The 25660-nt window shown below is 34.2% G+C and overlaps 2 protein-coding genes across 3 annotated transcripts; one reads left to right on the top strand and one right to left on the bottom strand.

The window, feature by feature from the left end:
- Positions 1-1891: 1891 nt before the first annotated feature.
- LOC109007564 (thylakoid lumenal 17.4 kDa protein, chloroplastic) lies at positions 1892-6177 on the bottom strand. Its single transcript, XM_018987282.2, has 4 exons — positions 5997-6177; positions 5296-5417; positions 3138-3384; positions 1892-2444 (listed from the first exon to the last, which is right to left on the bottom strand). Exons 1-4 carry the CDS (start codon positions 6112-6114, stop codon positions 2221-2223), a joined length of 711 nt encoding a protein of 236 aa, XP_018842827.1. The 5' UTR covers positions 6115-6177; the 3' UTR covers positions 1892-2220.
- Positions 6178-10236: 4059 nt separating this feature from the next.
- Positions 10237-21942, top strand: LOC109007563 (Werner syndrome ATP-dependent helicase homolog). Of its 2 annotated transcripts, XM_018987279.2 has the most exons (9): positions 10256-10660; positions 11583-11714; positions 17132-17255; positions 18539-18981; positions 19104-19178; positions 19296-19372; positions 19488-19623; positions 20490-20693; positions 21588-21942. In XM_018987279.2, exons 1-9 carry the CDS (start codon positions 10256-10258, stop codon positions 21645-21647), a joined length of 1656 nt encoding a protein of 551 aa, XP_018842824.1. In that variant the 3' UTR covers positions 21648-21942. The 2 variants fall into 2 exon arrangements, with proteins under 2 accessions (XP_018842825.1, XP_018842824.1); XM_018987280.2 differs by lacking the exon at positions 19104-19178 and having other exon boundaries at positions 10237-10660.
- Positions 21943-25660: the final 3718 nt, after the last annotated feature.

Raw genomic sequence — 25660 nt, 5'->3', positions numbered from 1 at the left:
ATTCAGATTCATATCTCTTGAGTGATGTCACAAGCTTCAGATTCAGATCTCTTGAGTGACGTCACAAGCTATAGAAGGCTAATTGGACGACTTATCTACCTATCCATCACCAGGCTAGATATCACATATGGTGTGAATATCCTAAGCCAATTCCTGGATAAACCAGCACAGTCTCACTTGCATGCAACCCATATAACTCTGAAATATCTAAAGGGCTCCATTGGGCAAGGCATTTTCTTCTCAAGTCAATCCCCTTTACACCTCAAGGCTTTTAGTGATTCAGATTGGGCAGCTTGTCCAAAGACTAGGAGGTCAGTTACTGATTTTGTATATTCATTGGGGACTCCTTAGTTAGCTGGAAATCAAAGAAACAAGCTACTGTTTCTCGCTCATATGCTGAAGCAGAATATAGGGCCTTAGCTCAAACCAGTTGTGAGGTCATCTGGCTGATATCTCTACTAAAGGACTTCAACACTCATCATTCCCAACCTACCCTCCTATATTGTAATAGTCAAGCAACTCTACATCTCACCAAAAATCTCATTTTTCATGAGAGAACTAAACATATAGAGTTGTGGACTGTTATTTTGTTAGAGAAAGAGTTCTGAATGGAGTCATCACACCAGTGCGCATCAATACCAAGTTCCAACTAGCAGATGTGTTCACCAAGGCTTTACCAACTACTACATTCCACTTTTTGCTGTCCCAAATGGGCACATTAAATATATATGCCCATCTTGAGGGGGAGTCTCAAAAATTGCACAAAATGATGACCAGGCATCACCATGGTTCGTGCACTGCAGCCTCAACACAGAATACAGAACCCCCATGTCTGCTGCCTGAGATCACCTAGAGCACAGCAGAGCAGCAAAGTAGCATACTCCTCATAGTACAGTAGAGCAACCACTACCACTGCATAGCACAACATAGTAGAATTAGTTAGGATTTTTGTCTTTTATACTTTTGTATCTGCACATAATCCACGACCTCAAATTGTATAGGATTGGTTTTGTATAGAATTAGTTACTTTTAGTACCTAAAATTAGTACCTTCGGACTTTGGTCCGAATGGAGTATTAGTCCCCCCTCCGCGTTGATGAAGTTGTTGGGGTTTGGGATACCCTACCCTGCTTAGTCAGGGTATGGGGTTTTGTAATCTCTGTCGTGTACATAGTGGGTATTTTCTCTGAAAATTTAGGTCTTTAGAGATTTACTGTCTGGACTAGACCATGTCAGTCACGAAAGTGTACTGGGGAGTTATTAACGATTGTAATTGATTTGTTTTTCAAATCAACTTTGTAAGTCATTTTTTAATGAAGGTTGACACCTGTTTACTCAAAAAAAAAAAATAGTTACTTTTGTAACTCCATGCATGGTTGGCTTGCCAACGAACAAGGTTTTCATTGAAAACTTTGAGATGAACATTTATACAACCACGCTGAAAAACCACATATAACAAAATCACATGCATAGCTGAAAACCACGAAGAAGGAAATAAAACATTAGTTCTAAAAAAATGGCAAAAAAGAAAAAACTATCATGAAGAGGATACAAACCTAGAGCAGATCGATCTCGCCTGTGGTACGAGGGGATGGGGCCTGAATCAGAGTTGGCAACAACAGGCGAGAGAGAGAGAGAGAGAGATCAGCTTATATTTTTTTATGGGCACCAAGTGTCCAAAACAAAATCCCAACTAATTCAGAGGTGCTAGAGAGAGCTCATGTATTTGTCCTTTTGTTTTGTTAGTTGATTTGGTGCAATCAGACCCATCATTTCATAGTTCTAAGGGTAAAAAATCAGTTCCTTCTGGTTATTATGGTGCATATGACTAGTCGTTACCAGGTGGTCATGTTATGATCATGATTCATGAAGTCACAATCATACATCCCAAATGCTCTCAGGAAATTAAAATACTTGTAGCCCACCACAATTGTCAATGGGAGATGCAGGACAACTGATACAAGGAAATAAAAGCAAATCAATACAATAAGAGGGAACACAATCACAAACCATATATACCATATAGCTTGAGCTTCCTCCTCGAGTTATAAGTCAAAATCAATGAAAAAGTGACACTAAGAAACACCAATGATGAACACTTGATTCCACTGCAGCATTTAGTCTTTCTAATGGTACCCATTGCAAAAATCCTCAATATGACATAAGTAGCGTCCTCAGTCTCCATTGATAAAGAAATGGGTAAAGATGAGTTTACATGTGGTCACCGGCATCCTAGTTCAGCTCTTCCTTCAGCATTGATAGTTATGTTCCTGCAAATCTTCTGAAGATCAATATAACCAATAATGGTGTCCTCAAAAACTGCATCTCCCAATTGAGCTTCATCAAAGGTGGATCCCGATAATACAGTGTTCTTGAATACAGCTCCTTGGAGATTAGCTTTCCCAAAATTAACACGATCTAAAACAGCATTTGAGAAATTTACACCTACAAAAATTGTGGTCGCCATTAGTTTCAGGGATTCTTGCTTGGATGACTTCTAGAATCAACGGATGTTTACATCTTTCTTGGTTTTCTCTTAACCAAGAAAAATGACACAGTTGTTTGCAAAAGGTGAGTCAGCTTGCAGACCTTCATAGAACTCACAAAACACACACACACACACATAGATAGAGAGTGAGAGAGAGAGCCCAAAACTAATCTAAGATTGTTAAAACATTCTCAAATTAAGAAAAAGCCTAGAAAAGGAAGCTAAAAAATGAGTCACAGTATCAAGAGAGGGAATCTCACGTCTATCTGGTTTCAAACAGCTCTATTTTTATTCCAAAAAGAGAATTAATAGCTTCAGAGTGCTTATATAAATAGATAAGCAATAGCTTTTTTTTCCAAGGCAAATGGAGATAATGGGGGATCGACCCCTGGACATGGCACCACAAAAGGGCTGCAGATGCCACAAGGTCACAAGGCCTTATTTTCAGCATACTCCTGTGTCTACATATAAATATACTCGTGGTTTATAAAGCAAACTTAAATATGTCCAATTTGTTCTTCATGTCACTGTTTAATTTACAGTACCCTTGTATAGAAGATTGCCTTGAAAAATCTCTAACCATATGAACTATAAATAGGGGATATTTCAACTACACAACTCAAATGATGAGATGGGAAATAGGAAATTACCCTTGAAGCTAGCTCCAACAGCATAAGCCTTTGACATCACCACTTCTGACATGTCTGCTCCATCAAACTTAGCATCTGACATAAGTGCTGCTGCAAGAGACTTACCCTTTAGGTTGGATGCATCATTAGTGTAATCACAGAATCGAAGGTCAATCGGCTTGTCATAAACACCATTTGCCTGACCTATTGTGTTACCAATAAATGCTTTCTCACACCGATTGGGCTCTGTTGATAATGGAGGCAGCCTCTGCATGCCAAACACATACACTTGTTCATGTCCTTTACAAGGAAAATTTGTATTCTCTCACGAAATAATAACCAGAAATTTTCAGGTAACTATATCACAGCCTTGCCAACAGCAAGCCAGGCAAAACTAAAAGGTATACTAAGAAACAAATGAAGTGAAAAGATTCCACAACATCAGAGGATGAAGCAATAGCTCATTTGCTGATTATGCCAACTACTACAGATCATGTAACAACCATGCCATTCTCTACTTCCCTTTTATTGAATTTTCTAGGAAAATATTCTTCACTCATATCACAAACAAAGCAAAAGCTTTATGTGGAGTCAGAAAACCAGCAAACTATTAGCTGCAAGAGATTAGTTACCCATTAATATCTTAAATAGAAATACATATTGAAAAAGGATAAAAGAAAGTTTCCATACGAATTATATTTCAAAGAAAGAGAGTTTCTACTGGAGGATATTAAATTTAGATTCTGAATCTAACTGTGTATTATGTGCATGAAGAAATGCTAATATCTTTGATTGTTGGTATCTAAATGTGTATTATACGCATGTAGAACTGTTATTATCTTTGCAGATAAGCTGACAAGTTTATGTCATGTTCCAATAGTATGTCCTTCAGTGCCATGATCATCAAAATGAGGCAAGGCACTCCAATAAAACCAAGCATCAAATAAAAGTGAAGCAAAGAGACCTATTATTAGGGCTAGCTGCTCGCCATAGCATGGTTAATCAAGGTTGTATGAGATAAATCACGCTGCTAATGGGGTTAGAGGCATACAAAATTATCACACTGCAAAAAGGAGCATAAGCGTCATGTTAACCACATAGAAACTGCATGATTTGATTGTTTTCAGATGGGAAGACAGCTTGGGATACACCAGGAGTACACGTTTGTTATGAATCAAAAGCTAATTATTCATCACAGAGAGATTGAAAATATGAGAATAAGCTGACAGAGAGATTTTCTTGCTTCGTCATATACAGTCCTTTTGTGTTTGATTAGATTTTAGTACCATCTGGCTGAGAAAAGTGCTCGTTAAATCAGTCCAAAAATCTCAAGCCAACTTCAAGTAGATAATGGTTGAAGAAGGTTCAGATGCAAATTGCAATGGAATGTAGAACCATTGAGCAGGTCTCATCATTCATCTGAACCCATCAGGAAAAATTTTAAGAATGATCCAGCTTTGGGAATGTTCCATCAACAATCAACAAAATCAATATTATTCTAGGCTCAAAGTGCCATTCTCGTGTCGCAAATCCAGGTGTAATGGTTATCCCTATTACGGGGTGGAGAAACAAGAACAGCCATGAGGCTGTTAAAATGATGAGTGATTAGGATATTCAAATGGGACAGTCGAACAAGCCACAGATTGAGTGGAGGGACCCTCCACGACCACAGATAAGAAAATTGAGAATATGGTAACATTGTCCAATACCTTTCCCTAGCTGAAATAATGCCACCTCTTTCTTTAAGAAAAGGTAAGGGATAAGATCACAGGTTCCAATGGGTGGGTATATTCATCTGAGAAGAATTATGATGAGCAGAAGCCACAGAGTCTTCACATTACCCCAATTATGGCATCTCAAATCAGAATCATTGTCCAAACTCTTACTATTAATTAAGAAAATCACATTTATAATTTTATATCAACATAACGTTTGCTACAATTAGATATTTATAGTACAAGGGCAGGCAGTCTTGATTTTGAACCCCAAATCCATTCTATCTCCCATTTAAAGCTTCAAGTTATTGGGAATTAATCACAACCATAATGCATGATTCACTTAAACACGTAATAGATTGATGCAACAGAAATTCCTCTTAATGGTTAGTAATTGCATAAATATTGATCACGTATTAGTTGAGTGTTAAATGAAATATTTACAAAAGAAGAGTGCTACCAACCTGGCCACCAGCAATTACAGGCGAGGCAGCAGTCACAGCCCAAACCGCGAGAATTCCACAAGCTACACTTTTAAGTTCCTTAAATTGAAATAAGCCTCCCTTGGACTCAGAACCATCTCTAGCTGTTGCAGGCACACCAAACACCAATAGCATCAGTCAGCTTGACAACTTCAACTACACTAGGTGGGTACCAGCCAAAGATGTTTTTTTTTTCAATTTTTTTTTTTTTTTTTTTTTATTTTTCCCCTTTTGATGAGTAAGTTTCTCAAGGGGAAGTGAGAGAGTTGAACCAATCAACTCTGCTACATGAAAATTGGTACCCATCCGATTGTTCTATTTCCTTTGGGTTATCACCGAAAGAAATATTGGACTGGTTCAAGCAATTGACATGAATTGAATCAAATATCCACATTTTATGATGAGTAAGGTGATTGTGGGGAAAACACTGCAAAGTTAACTGGTTATTCATACGCAAACTCTGTTTGAAGTAACTGTGTTAAAATCTTAATTATCTTTGAAGTCTAATAAATAAGCATTAAATACAAATGGGTACGTGCTTTTTATGGCTAGTACTCGTCTTTCATCAACTTGATTCACATTTCCAATTTTCAATCATACAAACATTATAGAGAGAGAGAGAGAGAGAGAGAGAGAGAGAGAGAGAGTTTGAAGTTTTCTTTTAAAGGATGTAGGGGTCATACCAGAGCAAGTGATTCTGATGGATGAGTGGAGTTCTGGAATGGGGAAAACGTGGCGTCTCGGAGATGAGTTTCGCAGACAGAAGCCGTTTCGGGGGAGTGGAAATGAAAGAGTTGCCATTTTTGTGAATTGTGTAAAGCTTTTTCGTCGCTTTCTTTCTCCGTCTGTGAGTTTGGAAGAAGGCTTCCTTACTTATCCGTTGATGGTCCTGGCCGGTACATACGTTTATATGACGTGGCACGACACGTAAGACTAGAGAGGTGTTTGGACACAAGTACGATAACGGCCCGGTTTGGTTTGCCGGATGATCTGGTGTGTACGGATGAAGTAGTTTTATTTATTTAAAATGTTAATTTCACATCTCTATTTTATCTTTATTTCATCTCAAAGTTTTCAAACTCATTTCATTATTTTTTGACATAAATAATGAAAAGAATCTCACATAGTAAAAAAAATTCTTTTATGATTAAAATAAAATAATCAATAAGTCATTATTAGAATAATATATTTTCATAAAGAAATTGATAATTTTGTGAATATTGAATAGAAGTGTATTTTAGAATTTTATTAGAAAATTTGAAATTAATAAATTATTTAAAACAAATCTACAACATAATTCATATACTTATTTATTAGAATAATCAAAATTATTATAATTTATAATTGAAAAACTCTATATGCAGTCGATGCGTGCAGTCAGGACACAATCGTCTGACAACTTGGTCCCACTTTTCCTTTTTTTAGTCCCTCTTTCTCTCCCCTTCTTTTTCCATGGCCTGTTATTTTTACCCACTCTCACCGAATGCACTCCCACTTTCTCTCTCTAATTTTCTATATTTTGTGCTAGCAATAAGTACTTCATGCAACTAAGGAACTCGATCTTGAGGGAGACGCATTCCACAAATCCACCATTGTCAACAAACCACAGCTGGTGACAAGCTCAAGCCTCCCCCTAGTCGTTAGCACAACCTTACTTCAACCACCCAATAATGGAATGATTTACTCATACTTAAAACCCATAAAAAAAAAAACCAGCAGGAGAGAGAGAGAGAGAAGATACCCACTTCATAATCAAGGTGTATGGAGATTAGGTAGTTGGATAAGAATGAGAGAAGCGAGAAAGAGAAAGATGATCGTGTGATTGGCGTGGAAGAGCATTGCTTGGTGCTTGCTCCTCTTTTTTGCTCAATGGATCTTCCGCAGGTGGTGGTGGTTGTGGTATTATTGTCATTGGTATTTGAAACTCCAGTTATTTAAAATGCTTCAAGCTTCTTTTATTTAGGGGTGTTTCCATCTAAGAGATGTTTTTTGTTCGTTTGTACAAACAAACTCAAAACTTTAAAACTGAAAGGATCTTCCATTGGTTATCTAAAGGATCTTCAATCTCTCAGTTCATCTTCCACTGTAAGTTGTCCGACAAATTCTACAGGAATAGAAGTCTAGATGCTTGAAAATTTAATAAACACCTTTAATTCACCTTTAGCTTTTTTCTTTGAATAAAAACCTCCCAAATGATGCAAATGGTCGCGTGCCATCATCTTCCCCCACTTCATTCAAGAAACAGGATAAAATCACCCAATCATGAAATAGAAGTAAAAAAAGGAGATTTATTATGGATGTTGTCGAAACCACCCAGTAGAAATTCTGGACAAAAAATATAGAACTAGCTTAGACGAAATAATTGAAGAAGGTTATATCCCATAAAACAAACAAGAAAAATAGAGAAAGACGTACGAGAAAAGAAGAAATGGAAGAAGAAAGAGAAAGACAGAAAGGGATCTGCTTTTGTCCTTTTTTATTTTTTTTATTCAACATATATTCTCACATACAGACCAATTGCCTCTAGCTTGCACATCCCGTTTGTACCAAGCAAAAATGTTTATAATTTAGAATAAAAAATACGAATTTCTTATATATAGAAAAATAAATATATAAAAATATCTTTTAAAAAAAAAAGAAATTATAAATTTTGGCCAACAACTTCTTAATATATTTTGGAATTTAAATTATTTTTTAGAATAATAATATCTTTAAGAATAATATCTTTTAAAAAAGAGAAATTATTTTTTGAAATTATAGAGTAATTTCGGCCAACAACTTCCCAATATATTTTGAAATTTAAATTTATTTATGATAGATTTTTTATTAATATATTCATAACTATTACTCAATCATTGGTAGGACCCATCCTTTCATCAAAGAATACTTATACACCCACATATGGGGGATCCCACCCAATGTGTTTCCTTTTTTCTTTTTGCTTTTTTTTCCACACATTTTTTTATATCATTTTTAAATATTTAAAAATAATCACAACATCAATAAAAAAAATACTTACTTAATCATTAAGTAAAAAAAAAGTCAGTCAGGATCCTAGTTGAGAATACCTAGATGTGGTTTTAGTCTTTTCCTTTATCAAATTCCAAAAAGTCAAAACTATCTCATCTCACTATCCAAACATATATTTTTTTACAAACTATCTCATCTTATTTTAACTCAAAAAATCTCAATACTATTCAAAATTATCTCATTGCATCTCATCTTAATTGTGTATTCAAACCGGACCTAACTATAGATATCACATGTGAACTTCTTCACCTTTTCTTAGTTCCATGCTTATCTATCTTCTTCTTTTGTAAGTTTTACGGATGAAAAATGTTATTATAACTCTTAATTTATATTATTCTCTTTATCTTTTTGACGTGATACCATAATATAGTAGCACGTGGCTTATTAAAAAAAATTAAAAACACAAACATAAAAGGAAAAAATTTTAATAATATTTTATACAATATTAAAATTAAAATATATATATGAACTGGTCTAGTCTGGTGTTCGAAACCGAAAAATTGAAACCAGACTGATTTCAACCGATTTTGAGAAAAATGGAATCGGTATTGAATCGGTCCAGTCCAATTCACCGGTTTTTTTTTTTCACCCCTAATTCCAAGCTTATCTATCTTCTTCTTTTGTTAGTTTTACGGATGAGAAATGTTACTGTGCCTTTTAATTTATATTATTTATTTTATCTTTTTTATGTTATACCATAATATGATAGCACATGACTTATTAACAAAAATTAAAAACACAAACATAAAAAGGTAGATGGAATCTAAAGTTTTAATTTTCTTCTTTCATTATTTTCAAACTCTATTTAATTTTGAATATATATTTTTAATTTTTTTTTAATATATACCACATAATGAAAATAAAGTGAATGATATAAATTAGGGGTATAGTAGTATTACTCTTTATAGATATAAGAAAATCTCTTCTATAACATATTATAGATATAATATAAAATGATTAGAAAATAGGAGTGCCAAAGAACATCATGAGCTTACCAGCATTTAGAGAATTAGCCATCAATGAACTTAGTCAGCAAGTTAGATAGAATCCAATGGGTTGATTCTATTAATTTAGGACGAGAGAATGATTTCATTTTTTCCTTATCTGTTAGCTCATCTCATTATGGATACAAGACAAAGAGCTTTGCTACTCAGCAGATAATAATGATTATACAAAGCTGATTACCAACATTTCGATATTAGTTTTCCTACATTATATGAATTGCCACCACTATTTTTTTGCAAAAGACATTTTTCCTGTCGAAAGAGAGAGCATATGAATAAAATAGAGTGTAAATCTCTTCATTAAAAAAATATTAATCCATGTTAGATCAAATCTCTATCCCCAAGAGGGGAATTGGCAAATGACCCATTTTAATGCACATTTCAGTATGTTAAAAACTTAATTATTGATCTAAAAGCTCTAGAATGACGCCGTATTCTATCGATGCTGACTCTGTAGTAGCCATTTTCCTTTTAAGGACTTCACTCGTCTATCAATATGTAATGATTTAACACTATGTCTATTCATGATATCACTGCATTTTACTTTAACCCATAGGTCGCTTCTTCCGTAACTTAAACTCGTGACGCGGTCACAAATACTAATCGCTAGGATTCAATCCAAAAGTTTTAAAATTATTTAATACTAGAAAACTTTATTGCAAGTATTTACGGTATCCTGAATTCTCAATATCTACGTCCAACACGAATACAAAAATCTATATTTTATTTGAATATCAAATAATTCGCAAATATTAGGATGTAGAGCATTGAACCTAAACATCCTAACTAAATAAGGTAGCTTGCCGGCCCAATGGGCAGCCCAAGATACAGATGGGCTGGGCCTAAAAAGCCCTATATTATAATTGGAAAGACCAACATTCACACCAATTTCACAATTTTTATTTTCCATGGATCTCAGAAACCAAAAGCCCCTCAAAATCCACCTGGTTTGCTCCACCGACTCTCCCGAGTTCACTCACCTAACCGAGTCTCTGACTCGTTCTTCACTCATCGCTCTCGACGCCGAGTGGAAACCCGTCCACACCGGCCCTCAGTCCTATTTCCCCACAGTCACCCTCCTCCAACTCGCCTGCGAACTCAGTCCCCTACTCGTCTCTGACCCAGACGAGTTGGAGGACTCGGCGACTTTCCTTGTCGACCTGACTTCAATCCCTCTCTCTTCAATCTGGGAACTGCTTAGAGATGTTTTCGTTTCCCCTGATATATTGAAACTGGGTTTCAGATTCAAACAGGATTTGATTTACTTGTCTTCCACTTTCTGTGAGCAAGGCTGTGATCCTGGGTTTGACAGAGTAATTGCTTAACGTTTTTCATTTTCTTTTTTGGGACACCGTTATTTATTTCTAAATTATAACAGTTTTTTCCCTGTTTTCTTTTAAATCCCACCACAATGGGAAACTCAAGTTTTGTTATTGAGAAAGGATTTTTTTTCAAATGTATAACATGGGTTCTAAAGTTTCAGTTCGGGGCGTTACAAAGAGTTCAATGGAGATTTCGTATGTTATAGTTTAGAGTTATGGCTATTGCTTTCTCTTAGTTGAAGCTGACACACTATTAGCTGCTGCATGTTTTTGGTAATATTCTAAAGAATTAGTGAAGGTTGAGTCTCTGTATCTAATATTTTCCAAGCTATATTACCAAGCGAAATCCTTTGAACTTATATGTTATAACAGGTGGAGTGGTGAAATATTGTTGACGACCTTTTTATTATTATTATTATTATTATTTTATTTTATTATGTTAACCAAGAAAACACATTGTGTAGTTGGAAAGAGAGGCCAAAATTTTTGGAATATACTCAAATAGAGAAAATATAAATAGCACTCTACTGTGCATAACAGCCGCTGTACACTAAGTGTATTGGATGAAAAAAAAAAAAAAAAACCACAGCACGGGTGTGCTGCGGCTATGGGCTGATGCCCAGAATAACTCACTCAAATATCTGGTAGAATTCTCCAATATTTCATTTACTTATTTACTCACAAGGCATGGAACAAGGAAGTCAAAGTTGTAAGATATTGGTTCATGTTTGTCCTCATTTCCTCCCTCAAAGTCTGTAATATGTTCTTCAGAAGCGCTAGGACAAGGAGGAGGGTAGTAAGGAGTCCTATTTGAATGCTTCATGAATATTTTGTTGTTAGTTTGATTTTTGTAGTCAGGTTGAGTTAATTTCATACAAAATGTACTTATGTTTCATAGATTGATGGAAAATAGGTCGAGCCCTTTTTGGATATCACTAGTGTATACAATCATTTGCAACATAAGCTACATGGAAGGAAGGTATCAAAACAAATTAAGAGTCTGGCAACCATCTGCAAAGAACTGTTGGGCCTCTCTCTTTCAAAGGTTTGGTTCTTGAATTTCTACAGATTTGCATAATTCTCAAGATAACATCTTATTCTATCTTGTTTCTTGTTATTTCATGGATCCTGGTTGCTTTGCAATTTTTGTATATGCAATTGTTTGTCCATTCAATATCACCGATTATAAGTTCTGTTAAGTCATTGAAATAACCAATTTGAATGGGGCAGAAGTTAGTGTTGGCTATTCAATATTTAAATCTATGACCGGAATTTGTCATTAGTTCTGCAGAGAAACCTTCACACTCACATGTTGTGGAGGCAACCTTATATCCTTTTGTTTTCCTACAGATGTGGTACTTACAGGTAATATAAACTTCCAATATTAAGTATACCAGTCTCATGCCTTTGTTGTTGTGCCTATGTGATATAAACCCGTAGGAATGGAATCCCTTGAACCCACAATCAATTTGAAAACACTCTAAGAAAGTCAAAATCAAGTCAAAAGATGGAGAACCTAGACTCGATGAGAACTCGTTTTAAGAACCTAGATTATATTAAAATCCAAAACTGTTGAAGAACCCGTCTCAAGAATCCAGATTACAAAGGAGGAACGCCACAAAAGTTGTGATTTACCTTTGATAAGTTCAAAAGTTCAATTAAGAATAAGAGGAGATAAACTCAACTCACAATGAATAAATTCATCAAATTTCATAAACTCCTTAACATGAGGCAACAAAGTGTATTTAGACTAAAACCTAATTAAAATCTTAGCCAAAATAATGTCCCATCTTCCAAAAATACTCCTGAGTGAACAGTACAGCGGCTACTGTACGACGCTACAGTAATTCGGCTACAGTAACCCTAACTCTAGTTCAATAAAATAATAATTTTTCTATGCCCTTGCAAAGGCCCCTTTAAGTGTTTCCCATAATAAACCTAATTATTCTAAACTAAGAAAATAAGTTCTTTAAATGATTTAAATAAGTTGAAAGCTTTCAAGTGTCCAAAGCCTTTAAGTCATGTTGTTGCCCTTTTCATAGCTTATCAAATGAATCAAAATTGAATCTTCATCATTTGAGCCATTGAACTTGTATTTGGCCCATCTGGAACTTGCAACATATTTTTATGACTAAGCCCACCTTGATTCCCATCATTCCCCCTCTGCTCAAAGGGAAAAATGTTTGTAACATTATCATTAATTTCATCTGCATTATCATTAATTTGTTCAAGAATGTAAAAAAATCCATCGAAACTACTCATGTTGTCAATAGATGAAGGCATTAAATCTAAAGGAGTAAATGGATTAAGTTTATAAATAGTTTCAAAAGGAGAATATAAATTGGTAGTATGCATGGTCTTATTATATGCAAACTCTTTAAATCCATCCATAACCACAAAAATAGGTAAGGGTGTATACAATCCATATGGCAAAAGCTTAAATTTGGTCTTTCTGCATGTAATGCACCTGCTACAAATACGATTGACATCTCCCTTTATCTTAGATCAACATAAATGTTCATGCACAATGTCTAAAGTTTTTTTGACACCAGAATGACTACTCCAATTATATACAAACTCAATGGAAGACAAATGATAGTTTCGCAAACGTTTACAAGTCAAAGTATGACAAATGATACTCCCACAAACGTTTATACAACATGTTTAAAATCTTCTTTATATCAAAATAACAACTCCAATTATATGCAAACTCAATAAAAGGCAAATGATAGTTTCACAAATGTTCATGCAACACATTGAAAGTCTTCCTTACACCAAAGTTACCCAACAAACCACCATGTCTATCACACACAAACAACTTACGCATAAAACTAGTAGGCACACAAAATCCATTCTCTCTAGACAAGTACCAATCTAGTCTATAGAACTTACCGAACGATGCTTTCTCACTTGTTCCATACACACTAGCAAAGTCATCATTATTAGCTTGCAATTCTTTATTATATTCAAGTCTCAACAATCTTGCATCTAAAATGAAAACAAGGACATACCTTCTTGCTAAAGCATCAATCACAAAATTTTTCATACTTTGTGTGTATTTGAATATATGAGGAAAAGTCTCAATACAGTCCTCCCAATTAGCATGCATTCTACTCAACAACTTACCTTGTCCCTTTAAGTGTGTCAATGACTCATGTTCTTCAAAGAAAGGTCGGGTAGGAATTGTCGCACCTGGTACAAAATCAATGTAGTGCTCTATCTCCCTAATAGGTGGCAATCCACTAAACACACTGCTAGGAATCATAACCTTATATCCCTGCAACAGAGAGACAATAATACTAGGCAAACATACGTCAAGTCCGTTAGTATTAAGACTCGCCTTAGCATAAAAACTCACTTTTATCTTTGTTTTTCTCTCACTTTCTTCACTCTCTCTTTTATTTCCACTCTCTTTTTTTTTTTACTCTCTTTTTCCTTTTCACACTCTTTTTCCTCATTTTTTTTTTGTACTATTGACCTCACAATTATTTTTCAACTCATTCTCTCTTTTTCTTGTGGTTTTACTCTCACCCTCTTCTTTTTTCTCTGTCATTTTTCTTTCTTTCTCCATTTCGGCCTCACTTTCACTCTCACCTTCACTCTTCTTTTTGAGCTCAATCTCCCTTTCACTTTTTCTTTTTTGATCACTCTCACTTTTACTCTTTAATTTTTTATCACTCTCATTTTCACTCTTTCTTTTTTGAGCAACATCACTTTTCAATTTCAATTGGTCCCCATGGACCTGTGTTGGAGTTAAAGGAGCAAATTTGATTATTTTTTCATCTTTTTCAAAATGTACATGTTCTTTAACCCATCATGGATCACCTTCCTATCATACTGCCATGGCTTCCCCAACAAAATATGACCAGCATGCATAGGTACTACATCACAAAGGACCATATCCTGACATTTTCCAATTGAAAAAGAAACTAGCACTTGCTTATTTATCCTAACATCCCCACAATCACTCAAACCATTACAACATGTATGGTCTAAAGTGTTTCAAGGTACATAAATTCAATTTCTCAACTAAAGTAATGCTAGCCAAATTAATACAATTCATCAAATCAATGATCATGCTACATACCTTGTTGTTGATGTGGCATCTAATATAAAAAATGTTCTCGCTCTTCTGCTCTGTATCATCCATCTTAATTTGTGTATTGAGTGCACGTATAGTAATAAGAGAATCACCATACTTTTCTTTCTCATACCCATTTTCAACACTAGACTCACGTCGCCTCCAATCTCTCCTGCCCTGTAGATTTCTAATTTCTGCATCTTGATGATCAATCATATCCCTCACTTCACCCAACACTAAGTTCAACCGCTCAAACTATTGTTGCAGGGCTTGTAATACAAATGATGAGTTATTTGCCATCCCCTTTAGTGAAAAGTCACTTCTATGAGACATCATAATATGCTGCACAAAAACAATGTTAGTGGATAACCTCACACATTCTCTTACGTGTTTACACTCAAATAATGACACTCCACTCGTGTTTCACTCTTAATGGCTTTTTCCCGATTATAGTCTCACACTCTCTTGCCTTTTACCTAAAGTTTTTTAAGAACTAATTGAATTCAATCAAGACAAAGTAATCTTGTTTTATCCCAACTACTAATTAGGTCTAACAAAACAAGTACAAGTGAAACACGGAAGGAATAAAGACGACAGGAGAATCAAGGAAGTTATACGAATGAAAGAGTAACGTATAAGACAAGAAACCAACTAGAAAGATGTATTTAGCCCCTATGATGATAAAAGCTCAATCAACAAATGCTTTTTCCTCTTTGTTGTAACTATGTAGCAACTTTTGAATATGCAACATTTTATTTTCGTCTTCTTCTTTTTTTTTTTCGAATTTTTTTTTTTTTTTCTTTTCCTTTCCTTTCTTTTCTCTCATCTTGTTTTCTCTAGTTCAATCACAAACAGCAATATTCAATTGTGAAAATCAAGCAATTGAATTCAAGCACATAAGAATTGACAATAAAGTAGAAGAGAATCAACGGAACGACACTCCAAGCAATTGACAAACTTAGAGATGCAGGAAACCCTAGAATTTTGAAACCCTAGGAGATGCAAATTTCAGCCAAATCAAAAAAACTATAAGAATTTTGGCAGCTTACTTTTTGTTTCATTTTTTTTTTTTTTGCAACCCTAAAACAATGAAACCCTAAAATCAAAATTAAAGATACAATAACTAAAAGATAGAATCAGACCTGATTGGAAACCTTGCTCTGAATACAAAATGATATGAACCCGCATGAATGGAATCTCTTGAACCCACAATCAATTTGAAAATACCTTAAGAAAGCCAAAATCAAGTCAAAAGATGGAGAACCTATACCCGATGAGAATTCGTTTCAAGAACATAGATTATATTAAAATCCAGACCCGTTGAAAAACCCGTCTCAAGAACCCAGATTATAAAGGAAGAACGCCACAAAGGTTGTGACTTACCTTTGATAAGTTCAAAAGTTCAATTAAGAACAAGAGGAGATAAACTCAACTCATAATGAATAAATTCATCAAATTTCATAAACTCCTTAACATGAGGCAACAAACTGTATTTAAACAAAAACCTAATTAAAATCCTAGCCAAAATAATGCTCCATCTTCCAAAAATACCCCTGAGTGAACAGTGCCGCGGCTACTATACGGCACTACAGTAACTCGGCTACAGTAACCCTAACCCTAGTTCAATAAAATAATAACTTTCCCAACATACCCTTGCAAAGGCCCCCTTAAGTGTTTCCCATAATAAATCCAATTATTCTAAACTAATAAAATAAGTTCTTTAAATGATTTAAATAAGTTGAAAGCCTTCAAGTGCCTAAAGCCTTTAAGTCATGTTGTTACCCTTTCCATAACTTATCAAATGAATCAAAGCTGAATTTTCATCATTTAAGCCCTTGAAATTTTATTTGGCCCATCTGGAAGTTGCAACATATCTTTAAAACTAAGCCCACCTTGGTTCCCATCACTATGAAAAAAGTTCAAATATCTATTGTCTATTTCTGTGTTTGATTCATGAATCAAATGTCTACTAATCTCCAGGGCATGTTTTCCACTATCTGCTCTCTCTGGGTTATATGGTTTTCAATTTAAAAAGAGGTAGGTGGAGATTTACTTCCTGTTAGAATGTGATATTTTCATGCATTGCAAAAGGAACTGGAGATCTAGCTAGCATGATACTTTCTGACCAATGTGAATATTCAGCTGCATTCCTCATATTCTTATGCATTTTCTTTTTATTTTATACAATTAGAATATCTATGCAAGCACTGTGCATCAAATATAGAGGCATTCTATTGGGCTTCTGTTGTAAGGCTTGGTTCTGGCACCTTTCCAAGCTTATTGAGGAATTGTTTTGTATCCTTGATATTTCAGTTCCTGGTCTGTCACTTGATGGCACTTTCATTTAGTACAATTCTTTAATGCAATCTATATTCCTTTAGGAGCTTCAATGTAGTGATTGGTCACGTCGTCCTCTTACAGAAGAGCAGAAAACATATGCAGCAATGGATGCACACTGTTTACTCAAAATATTTAATGTATTTCATGCAAAGACAATCAAAGAAGGTATGTGGTGCTTTGAAATTTGAGATTTGCAAAAGTTGTTTTTGTATTATTAAACCTGCGCCTTATATCTGCTTTTTTGTACCTACAAAAATAGTTTTTTGCTTTAAAGAATGGCTTGGAAGGATTTATGTGCCTTCTGATGTGTTGAATGACTTTTCTATTATGTCTTTCAACCTTCATTCCCTGAAACCGTATAATCGCAAGTATAGTCTGTTGTAAAGCATTTGATAGGTGCTAATGAATTGCCAGATAGATCATAAGTGCTGCCGGTAAGTTGCCCTTCTTATGGTCTCTTCAACGTTCAAAGCATGAATTTCCCACAGAATTGCATCTCTGAGATCTATTTTTTGTCTCAGAAGTTTCATTGAGCGGGTGACAGGGATGCTTCTGAGATAGCAGATTCATTCTCCCACCTCTTTGATTGGTCATCTAACAACTAAACTGAAGTTCCATGAATCTTTAGGAACTAAATGAATGTGATGCCTACCGACTATCCCATATTTGTTCCTTAATTTGAGCAAGGATGATTCACAACCAATTTGTATTAGTAGATATTTGCTGGAGTTGGCAACGGCCTTCTGGCCGAATGGCACTACCCATGGTCCTTAGGGATGATTGGGTTTATGGTTAGTAGTTGATGTCCCTCAAAAAAAATTACCTAGCCAAAAAAATAAGGAAAGAAAGAAAGAAGAAGAAGACATTTGCAGAAGTTAATTATCAACAATGAGACCATGGTTTGATTGCTTCAGTGATCATTCAGAGCAACTACTTCGACATTCTCTGCAAAGATTGTGGAAGCAACCAAAACAGCTGGGACAGTTAGTCTCCCAAGCTCCAATATACAAACACCATTTTATTAACATCGGATAAAAGGAATTATAGAAGAACAACGAAATTCTCTGGAGCTGTTTTACTGTTCTACAAGATATCAATAGACATCAATGCTCATTTGTGCTGACAAGTATCTGAATGAAAAATTACCCATTGAACTGCATGCTTGACCATTTAATTTATATCAGCAAATTGATAATTAAAACTTTGTTTCGTGCCAGTCATAGAGTGTGATCTTCCAATATGGCAAGCATTTTTCCATGTTCCAACTACCGTTATCTTCTCATTCATTGGATTTCCAAATTTTCGTAACTAGTTCATATTGATGTTTTGCCATGCATAAGCATCACGTCAACTACCAGGCATCTCTTGATGTTATTATCTTCTCTCTCTTAATACAATTGAAGCCATATCCACTTTGTTACAAAAGTTTCTTGGGCTCTTCATTTCAGGGAGTTATTTTCACAATGTTGACAAAATGTCTCCCGCTAATGTGGATCTTGGGTTGAAAGAGGTTCTTGAGCAGCATGATATAAGTAGTAAGGTTTTGAGTATCAAATTTTGTGAAGCTTTAGAAATAGTCCAGGCTACAGCTTCTAATTTTCCAGAACAAATAACTACAGTGCATGAGATGGTTTCAAGATCATCAAGCAGAATTACCATGCCAATGGATGAATCTATATTGAATGTTGTAAAAAAATATGGGGAAAAAATTTTGTTGAAAGATTCAGACAGAAAGCCAAAGGCCTCCAAAAAGAGAGGGAAGAGACAGTCACCGGTGGATGCAATCTTCAAAGAAAAGCAATCAGAAAATTCAGATGCTTGGCAAGGGCCTCCACCATGGGACTTGTCTTTGGGGGGTGATGGATGCCCTAAATTTTTATGTGATGTGATGGTAAGTATTTGTCTTATATGTGTATGCGGTGTTTTTTTAAAAGCTAAGTAAGTCTTAGATTTTTACTTTCTACAAATGGCTGAATATAAATTACCTGATAAGATAATGGAAAATTGTGGTAGGTTCTCATGCTTCTAACTGACCAACTATCAGTGGAACAGTCTTTTCTTCATTATCATCATCATGTTTTCTTCTCTGTAAGAATAATTCCAGTAATGTAATACAAAACCCTAGATTTGCTAGCTCCCAGCAATCTAGGATTTAAATGCATTTCTTTATTTTGTAAGCATGGGGCTAATGAAACATTTACTCAGGTCGAAGGCTTGGCAAAACATTTACGGTGCGTTGGGATAGATGCTGCTATTCCTTATACAAAAAAGCCCGAACCCAGGTGTTCCTTACATGAATGATCTCAATGAATAAATATTTTTTCTTACTTTAAAATTGTTGATTATGGTGTTAAGCTTGTTGTATTTTTATGCTAACTGAAATTTAATTGTGTTCAGGGAGTTAATAGAACAAGCACTCAAAGAGAATAGGGTTCTCTTGACACGAGATGCTAAGCTGCTAAGACATGAGTATTTGATAAAAAATCAAATATATAGGGTGAAGGCTCTTCTCAAAAATAAACAACTACTGGAGGTATGCATGTAGTTATTCTTGCCACCTTAATTTTGGCGCTAGTTTAAATGCTTCTTTGAATTTAAATATTAATTGTTGAACTATTAGTAATTAGCATAACTTAATCATGTTTTAAAACTCATAATGATGCTTGAAATCTTATCAAATTCTCATGAGTAATGCTACTCATCATCCAAATTTTCATCATTCTCATGATGTGGCATTAGATGATTGGAGACTATTTATTATATTTCACTTGTGAACCTATCATCTAATGCTACATCATGGGATGATGAGAGGATGATAAGAAAATGGATGATGAATAGATTTTTTCAATTTTCATAGATCTTAAATGCTACCAGAAAATGAAAAAATAAATAAATAGATCTCTTCAGAATCAATGAAGGCAAATCTAATCATAGATTTAATGAATAGTATTTTTTTTTTTTTTTTAGTCTTGTTTAGGAAGTATGTACCTCTGATGTGTCACTCATGATGATACTTTATCTTGTTTTATTTTTATTCCGAGTAAAGATGCAAGGGAATCTGAGTAAAAATGCATGGGGAGTGCAAAAAGGGTATGATGCTGTTTCTTAAAACAATAATTGGGAGACGATTCTGGGTATGAATCTGGTTTAAGAAGGTAAGATGTTCTAGCGATGATGGTGGGCTTGTATGGTAGCTGTAAGATAATGGATGGTAAATGGAGGGGATATAAATAGCAAAATGTAGAAAAGAAGGGATGTGAGTCTCAGTGCAAAAAATAGGTGACAATGTAGTGTGATGAGAATGTGCTGGTGACCGAGATTGGATACTTTTTCCTTCATGTCTTGTCGATTGAAGTTAGGAAATAGTGTTGTAGGTGTTAACTTGAAGTATACTTGCAGGTCATTGAAACTTTCCAGTTGAAAATTATCGAGGATCAGCTGATGTCGAGGTGCACCAAATGCAATGGGAGGTTCATTCAAAAGCCCCTATCCACAGAAGAGGCTGTTGAAGCTGCAAAAGGTTTCCAAAGAATTCCTAACTGCTTGTTTAACAAGAATTTAGAGTTTTGGCAGTGCATGGACTGCCGCCAGCTTTACTGGGAGGTACTGTTTATCCATTCAAATTTTCTGCGTCATTGCTTTATCTTCTGTTCTATTTATCTCTGTTTTTTCAACTGTGACCGACTAAGAAATCATTTTAGGAGCCAGTTTTCAGTGCAAGGCCATGTTTACTTGATAGGTTTGAAGCATATATCATACTGATCCATATTAGAATCATAGCAATGTTTTTTCCCTGTATGGAGAGAATCTCCATGTACGTTAACTGTTTCATTGATCAAGTGTCTAAAAAGGCTATGCGGTAGTACATGGGTAGTCAGTTTGCCTTGTGGCAGTTCTGCATATCACATATAGGGTGTGTTGTCAGGTTTTTTCAAGGACCAGATGGACACAAAACCACATTTCATATAATTGGGTATGTAAAAAACTGAATTTCATCAAGAATGTCATATTTTCACGACATCAAAAATTCTGAAAATACAGATGCAGCCAACATGAATGGTTTGTGCGAAGGTGGCAGAGACAGGTTTGGGATAATCCATTCAGTCTTTTATTTTTGGTAAAAGGGGATCAAAATATTATATATATATATATATATATATATATATATCTGTGATAGACGGTTCTCTCCTGCTCGTTCATTTGCTAAGATCAAGTCTCAATCTTGAACCATATTGAATGAGGAGGATCCATCTTTGGTTCTCTCTCAGGATTTGTGGACGGAATCTTTGATACTGCAAAGTTTATTCTGTAGACATATGGTTATACCATTTAAAATGCCAAGCATATTACACATGAAAATTTTATGTTTTCCTGTTTGGTCATTTTGTTTAAAAAATCGCATTCAACTTCTCAGAACTTGATATGAGATGCGCATGGGTAGATGATGTTGGTTTGGGCTTTGCTAACATGAGTTTAATGTTCTCATCAATGTTACAGGGAACCCAATACCACAATGCAGTCCAGAAGTTCATCGACGTGTGCAAGTTGAATGACTAATCTGAAGTCCAGAATCATTTTGCAGTTTTTCTCCTAAGTTGGTATTGGTACCACTTTATGACCCTCCTTGTTTTGAGTACAGGTGCATATCAGTTTTATATGCAATTTTTACTCGTTTCTATTGTTTAAATTAATTCATTTTTCTTGGCATCAGTATCTAGTAGACGATCACGACATGCCCCCCCACTTTATTATATGGTGATGCTTTGTATAGAACTGGTTGGACCCTTTACACTATGGGGTAAAGCTGTCTGCCAAAATTGACTAAATTGGAAGTTTTACTATATGGGCATGACGTGTATCTGTGATATTGCTCAAACTTTTTGTTTCCTAGTTATATTTATTTAGTTCCACCAACTCAGTGTTCTTCGAATAAATCATGTTTCTTGTGCATAAACTCCTCCCCCATATGGAACATTTATGCATGTAATGGAAGCAATCCTAGTTATGTGGCAGAATGAACTGATGCAACTGTTGGGGCTGTCACCTTTGGCAAAAAGCAGTGTGCTTCATGTCCCACAAGGGAAGTCACATTGATTTCAAAATCATAGCCCTTAAAACACTTGAACTACCGAGTATATTACAAAATTAGGGGACAAACAAAACTGGTTGAACTGTCTCTAGTGTAGGAATTTTCTCATTTTCAACAAGGGAATGTTCTGTGGTGGTTACTAATTTGACTCTGAAAAGATGGATTGCCCAAAGAACCTTGTCATGCAAGTATAGGCTAATCTTTCATCTTTTCCTGTGGGAAATTTTGAAATTTTGGGACATGTTCCTTGACCTGTTGGATTTGCCATGTTGTGTTCATTTATGATGTCTTACTTTATAAAAAGTAAAAAACATTACTTTTGAGTTGGTCCATCAAAGCACTAAGCTTTAGTGTGATTGGGTGAAAGTTAAATTAATGAATCAAAGATTTAGTTGTTAGGCAACCTTGATACTGAAGAAGATATGGAAACCATGACACACACACATGCACACATGCACTGTTACTTGGCTGAGTATTGTGTATCTTTCAAGAGGTGGGTTCCACACGTAATTAAGTCTCAGTGGATGGATGGTCCCACTATGACTCTTTTCTTGTAAAGATTTTAACAAGGGCCTCAGAAAGAATGCCATGTTGATTGTGATCAAGGAAGGAATGTAAAATGGTTGGCTCCTTTTGACCATCAAATTTCTCTGTGGGTCTCATTTTTCTGAACATAATAAGCATGGGTTATTACTTTCGATCCAAATATCTTTAAACAAATACGGTTGTATTTGTGTAGTGAGATATTCTGTGAATAATAATAATAAAATAATAATAAAATATTAAATAATAATAAATAGTATGTGAAAAGTAATAATAAAATAATAAATAGTATCATGAGAATTCAAAAAACATCTTACCTTGATTTCTATAAAAAAAATAATAATAATAAAAACAAAACAACTTTTTATATATAACCAAATTATGGAATAAAAATCTGTTTGAAGCCTTTTTGGTTGAATATAAAATAATAATTAATTTAAGAACATCAGTTTTCATCAGGTGCACAAATGCAGCAATGCCAAAACCAGAAGTGCAGAGTTATTATGGATGGATGAAAAAGGGCTGAAGAGAGAGAAATATTCGTTTATTTCGTTTGTCAAAGTATAACACTAATCCACAGACAGGTGGGACCCAAGATGTGAACCCAGTGACCCACTGCTCTCCCCCAATCAAATTCAAATCACCTCCACTCTACCTATTATTTATTCTACACTCTTCTCCGCCATACCACAGCTCTAGCCTCTATTTTATCCTCTTTTTTTTTTTATTAATTTTTTAAATACATTTATTAAGGAAAATGGAAGATGAAAATATGTAGATAGTTCACTAGCTGTGTTTGAATGTTGTGTTGAGTTGAGTTGAGTTGAGATAAAAATTAAAAGTTGAATAAAATATTACTAAAATATTATTTATTATTATTATTATTTTGAGATTTGAAAAAATTGAATTGTTTATTATATTTTGTGTTGAAATATGAAAAAGTTATAATCATTAGATAAGATGAATTGAGGTGAGTTTGGAATTCAAACTAGCCAAATAAAGGAAGTGCATTCTTCCAATTTAGATAGTAAAACGAGACAAGATGAGATGTTTATAGATAAAAATTAAAAGTTGAATAAAATATTATTAAAATATTATTTTTTAATAATATTATTATTATTATTATTATTTTAGGATTTGAAAAAGTTTAATAGTTCATTATATTTTGTGTGTGAATTTAAGAAAGTTATAATGATGAGATAAGATAAAACCGTTTTTGTATCCAAACGAAGCCTTAGTCATATATGTGTTTTAAATTTTTAACATTTATGATTATCTTTATAATCTACTCAATTTTTATGATGGAAAATGATGCATCCTAACAAAAGTTATCGAGTTTTTTTGTTTACTTAATTGTTAAGGAATTGTTTTCAAATGGGTTTTTGGAATTTTTTTTCAATATTTAAAGGGGTTTAAAAAATGCATAAAAATACAAAATAAAAAAAAATGTATTTTACACTTCTAGGTAGAAATTCTCGGGGCCACTCTTGTGGTCCTAATTTTATGAAGAGTTTTGTTATGGACAAGTAAATTTGTGAATCAATCTGTGTATTAATATTATTGTCTTTATATTTTAAATTCAAATTAATATTGTTTTCAATAAAATTTACTTTCTGACCAATCATATTGAATGAGTGTACATATTAGTGTACAAAATTGTTTACAATTAAATTTTTTCTTTTATGAATTATCCATATCTATAACATGAGATTGAGGAGTTACAACAATTGTGACGAATTTTGTATTTGAAGAGGCTTTATGTCGAAAGCTTGGAAAATTTTGAAATTAGTTGAGACTTTTTTTCTTGGACATCTGGTGTTAATAAAAAAATTTCAAAAATATACAACAGACTATTACTTGACTAACCATGTACAATAATAAATTGTTTTGATATTTTCAAAAGCGATTTTTCATATTAAATCTTCTTGAAAAAGGGAAAATAGATAATTAGGATAGCAAATATTATTATTTTTTCCTTGGCAAATAGGTGTGCATGATTTAATAAATGAACAATAATAGTCTTCTCGCTCGGGCTCTCGGGATTTTTTTTTTTTTACTTCATGATTAAGGAAGTATTTTTACTAATAATGTTATGAATTTTTTTATTAAAAGTATTAAAAAAATGTATGTAAAAAAAGAACAAAAAAAAAAATACATAAAATACACTAACGAGAGCTCCCAACTAGGGGTGTAGAATCGGGCTTATTTTTTGCCTGGTATGGTTTGAAACCTAGAATCCGGGTGCATTCGAGTGGTTATCGCCTGGATTACAGCTGGGTGGTTGAGAGAAACTCAGATCCGGTTACGAATCCGGTTTTATGACTCGATTATTTGTAATCGGGTCCCCTTTTAAAAAAAAATTACTATAAATTTTTTTTTTTTAATTTTAACATTTTTTTAAAAAAAAATTATTAATAAATCCGGTTACAATCCGAATATCTAAATCTGAATTAAATCCGATTACAATCAGGATATCCGGATTTATAGCCAAAAAAGAAAAAAAAAATCTGAATATCCAGATTGAATTCAGTTATTTATCCAAATTATTTCCAAATTAATTCATACGATTAATCGTCCAATTTTTAAAATTTGGATCCAAATTCAGATCTGATTACGATCGGATATCCGGATCTGAATCCGACTGCCCACCCCTACTCCCAATGATAACGGTAGTGTTACTCTTAAAAAAAAATACTTTATTATTCCCCAATTAAATATACATTTTGTGTTCATAGGGATGCACGCAATATTATTATTTTCCTGAGGAGACTATCGCACGCTCAGCTTTAGAGAAAGTCGTTGTCACATAGACATCTGAGACTTTATTACATGGCTACCTTTGTACACTCTATTCCTTCGATATTTCTGGTTTTTTTTTAGCTAGTGGGGTCCTTTTTACATTCATTCTCTCGAGTCTCGTCTATGTTTTTTTTTTTTT

This window comes from Juglans regia, chromosome 16, assembly GCF_001411555.2.
Source record: "Juglans regia cultivar Chandler chromosome 16, Walnut 2.0, whole genome shotgun sequence".
Lineage (NCBI taxonomy): Eukaryota > Viridiplantae > Streptophyta > Magnoliopsida > Fagales > Juglandaceae > Juglans > Juglans regia.
The sequence above is the reverse complement of the archived record's forward strand: the minus strand, read 5'-3'. Positions and strand labels throughout refer to the sequence as shown.

Coding starts and splice junctions, on each gene's coding strand:
- LOC109007564 (XM_018987282.2), bottom strand. CDS start 6,114: ATGGCAACTCTTTCATTTCCACTCCCCCGAAACGGCTTCTGTCTGCGA. Junction 3,385..5,295: donor CTGTAATTGCTGGTGGCCAG/GTTGGTAGCACT, acceptor TTTGGCATGCAG/AGGCTGCCTCCATTATCAAC. Junction 2,445..3,137: donor TGTTGGAGCTAGCTTCAAGG/GTAATTTCCTAT, acceptor CAATTTTTGTAG/GTGTAAATTTCTCAAATGCT.
- LOC109007563 (XM_018987279.2), top strand. CDS start 10,256: ATGGATCTCAGAAACCAAAAGCCCCTCAAAATCCACCTGGTTTGCTCC. Junction 10,661..11,582: donor GTGATCCTGGGTTTGACAGA/GTAATTGCTTAA, acceptor GATGGAAAATAG/GTCGAGCCCTTTTTGGATAT. Junction 11,715..17,131: donor TGGGCCTCTCTCTTTCAAAG/GTTTGGTTCTTG, acceptor ATATTCCTTTAG/GAGCTTCAATGTAGTGATTG.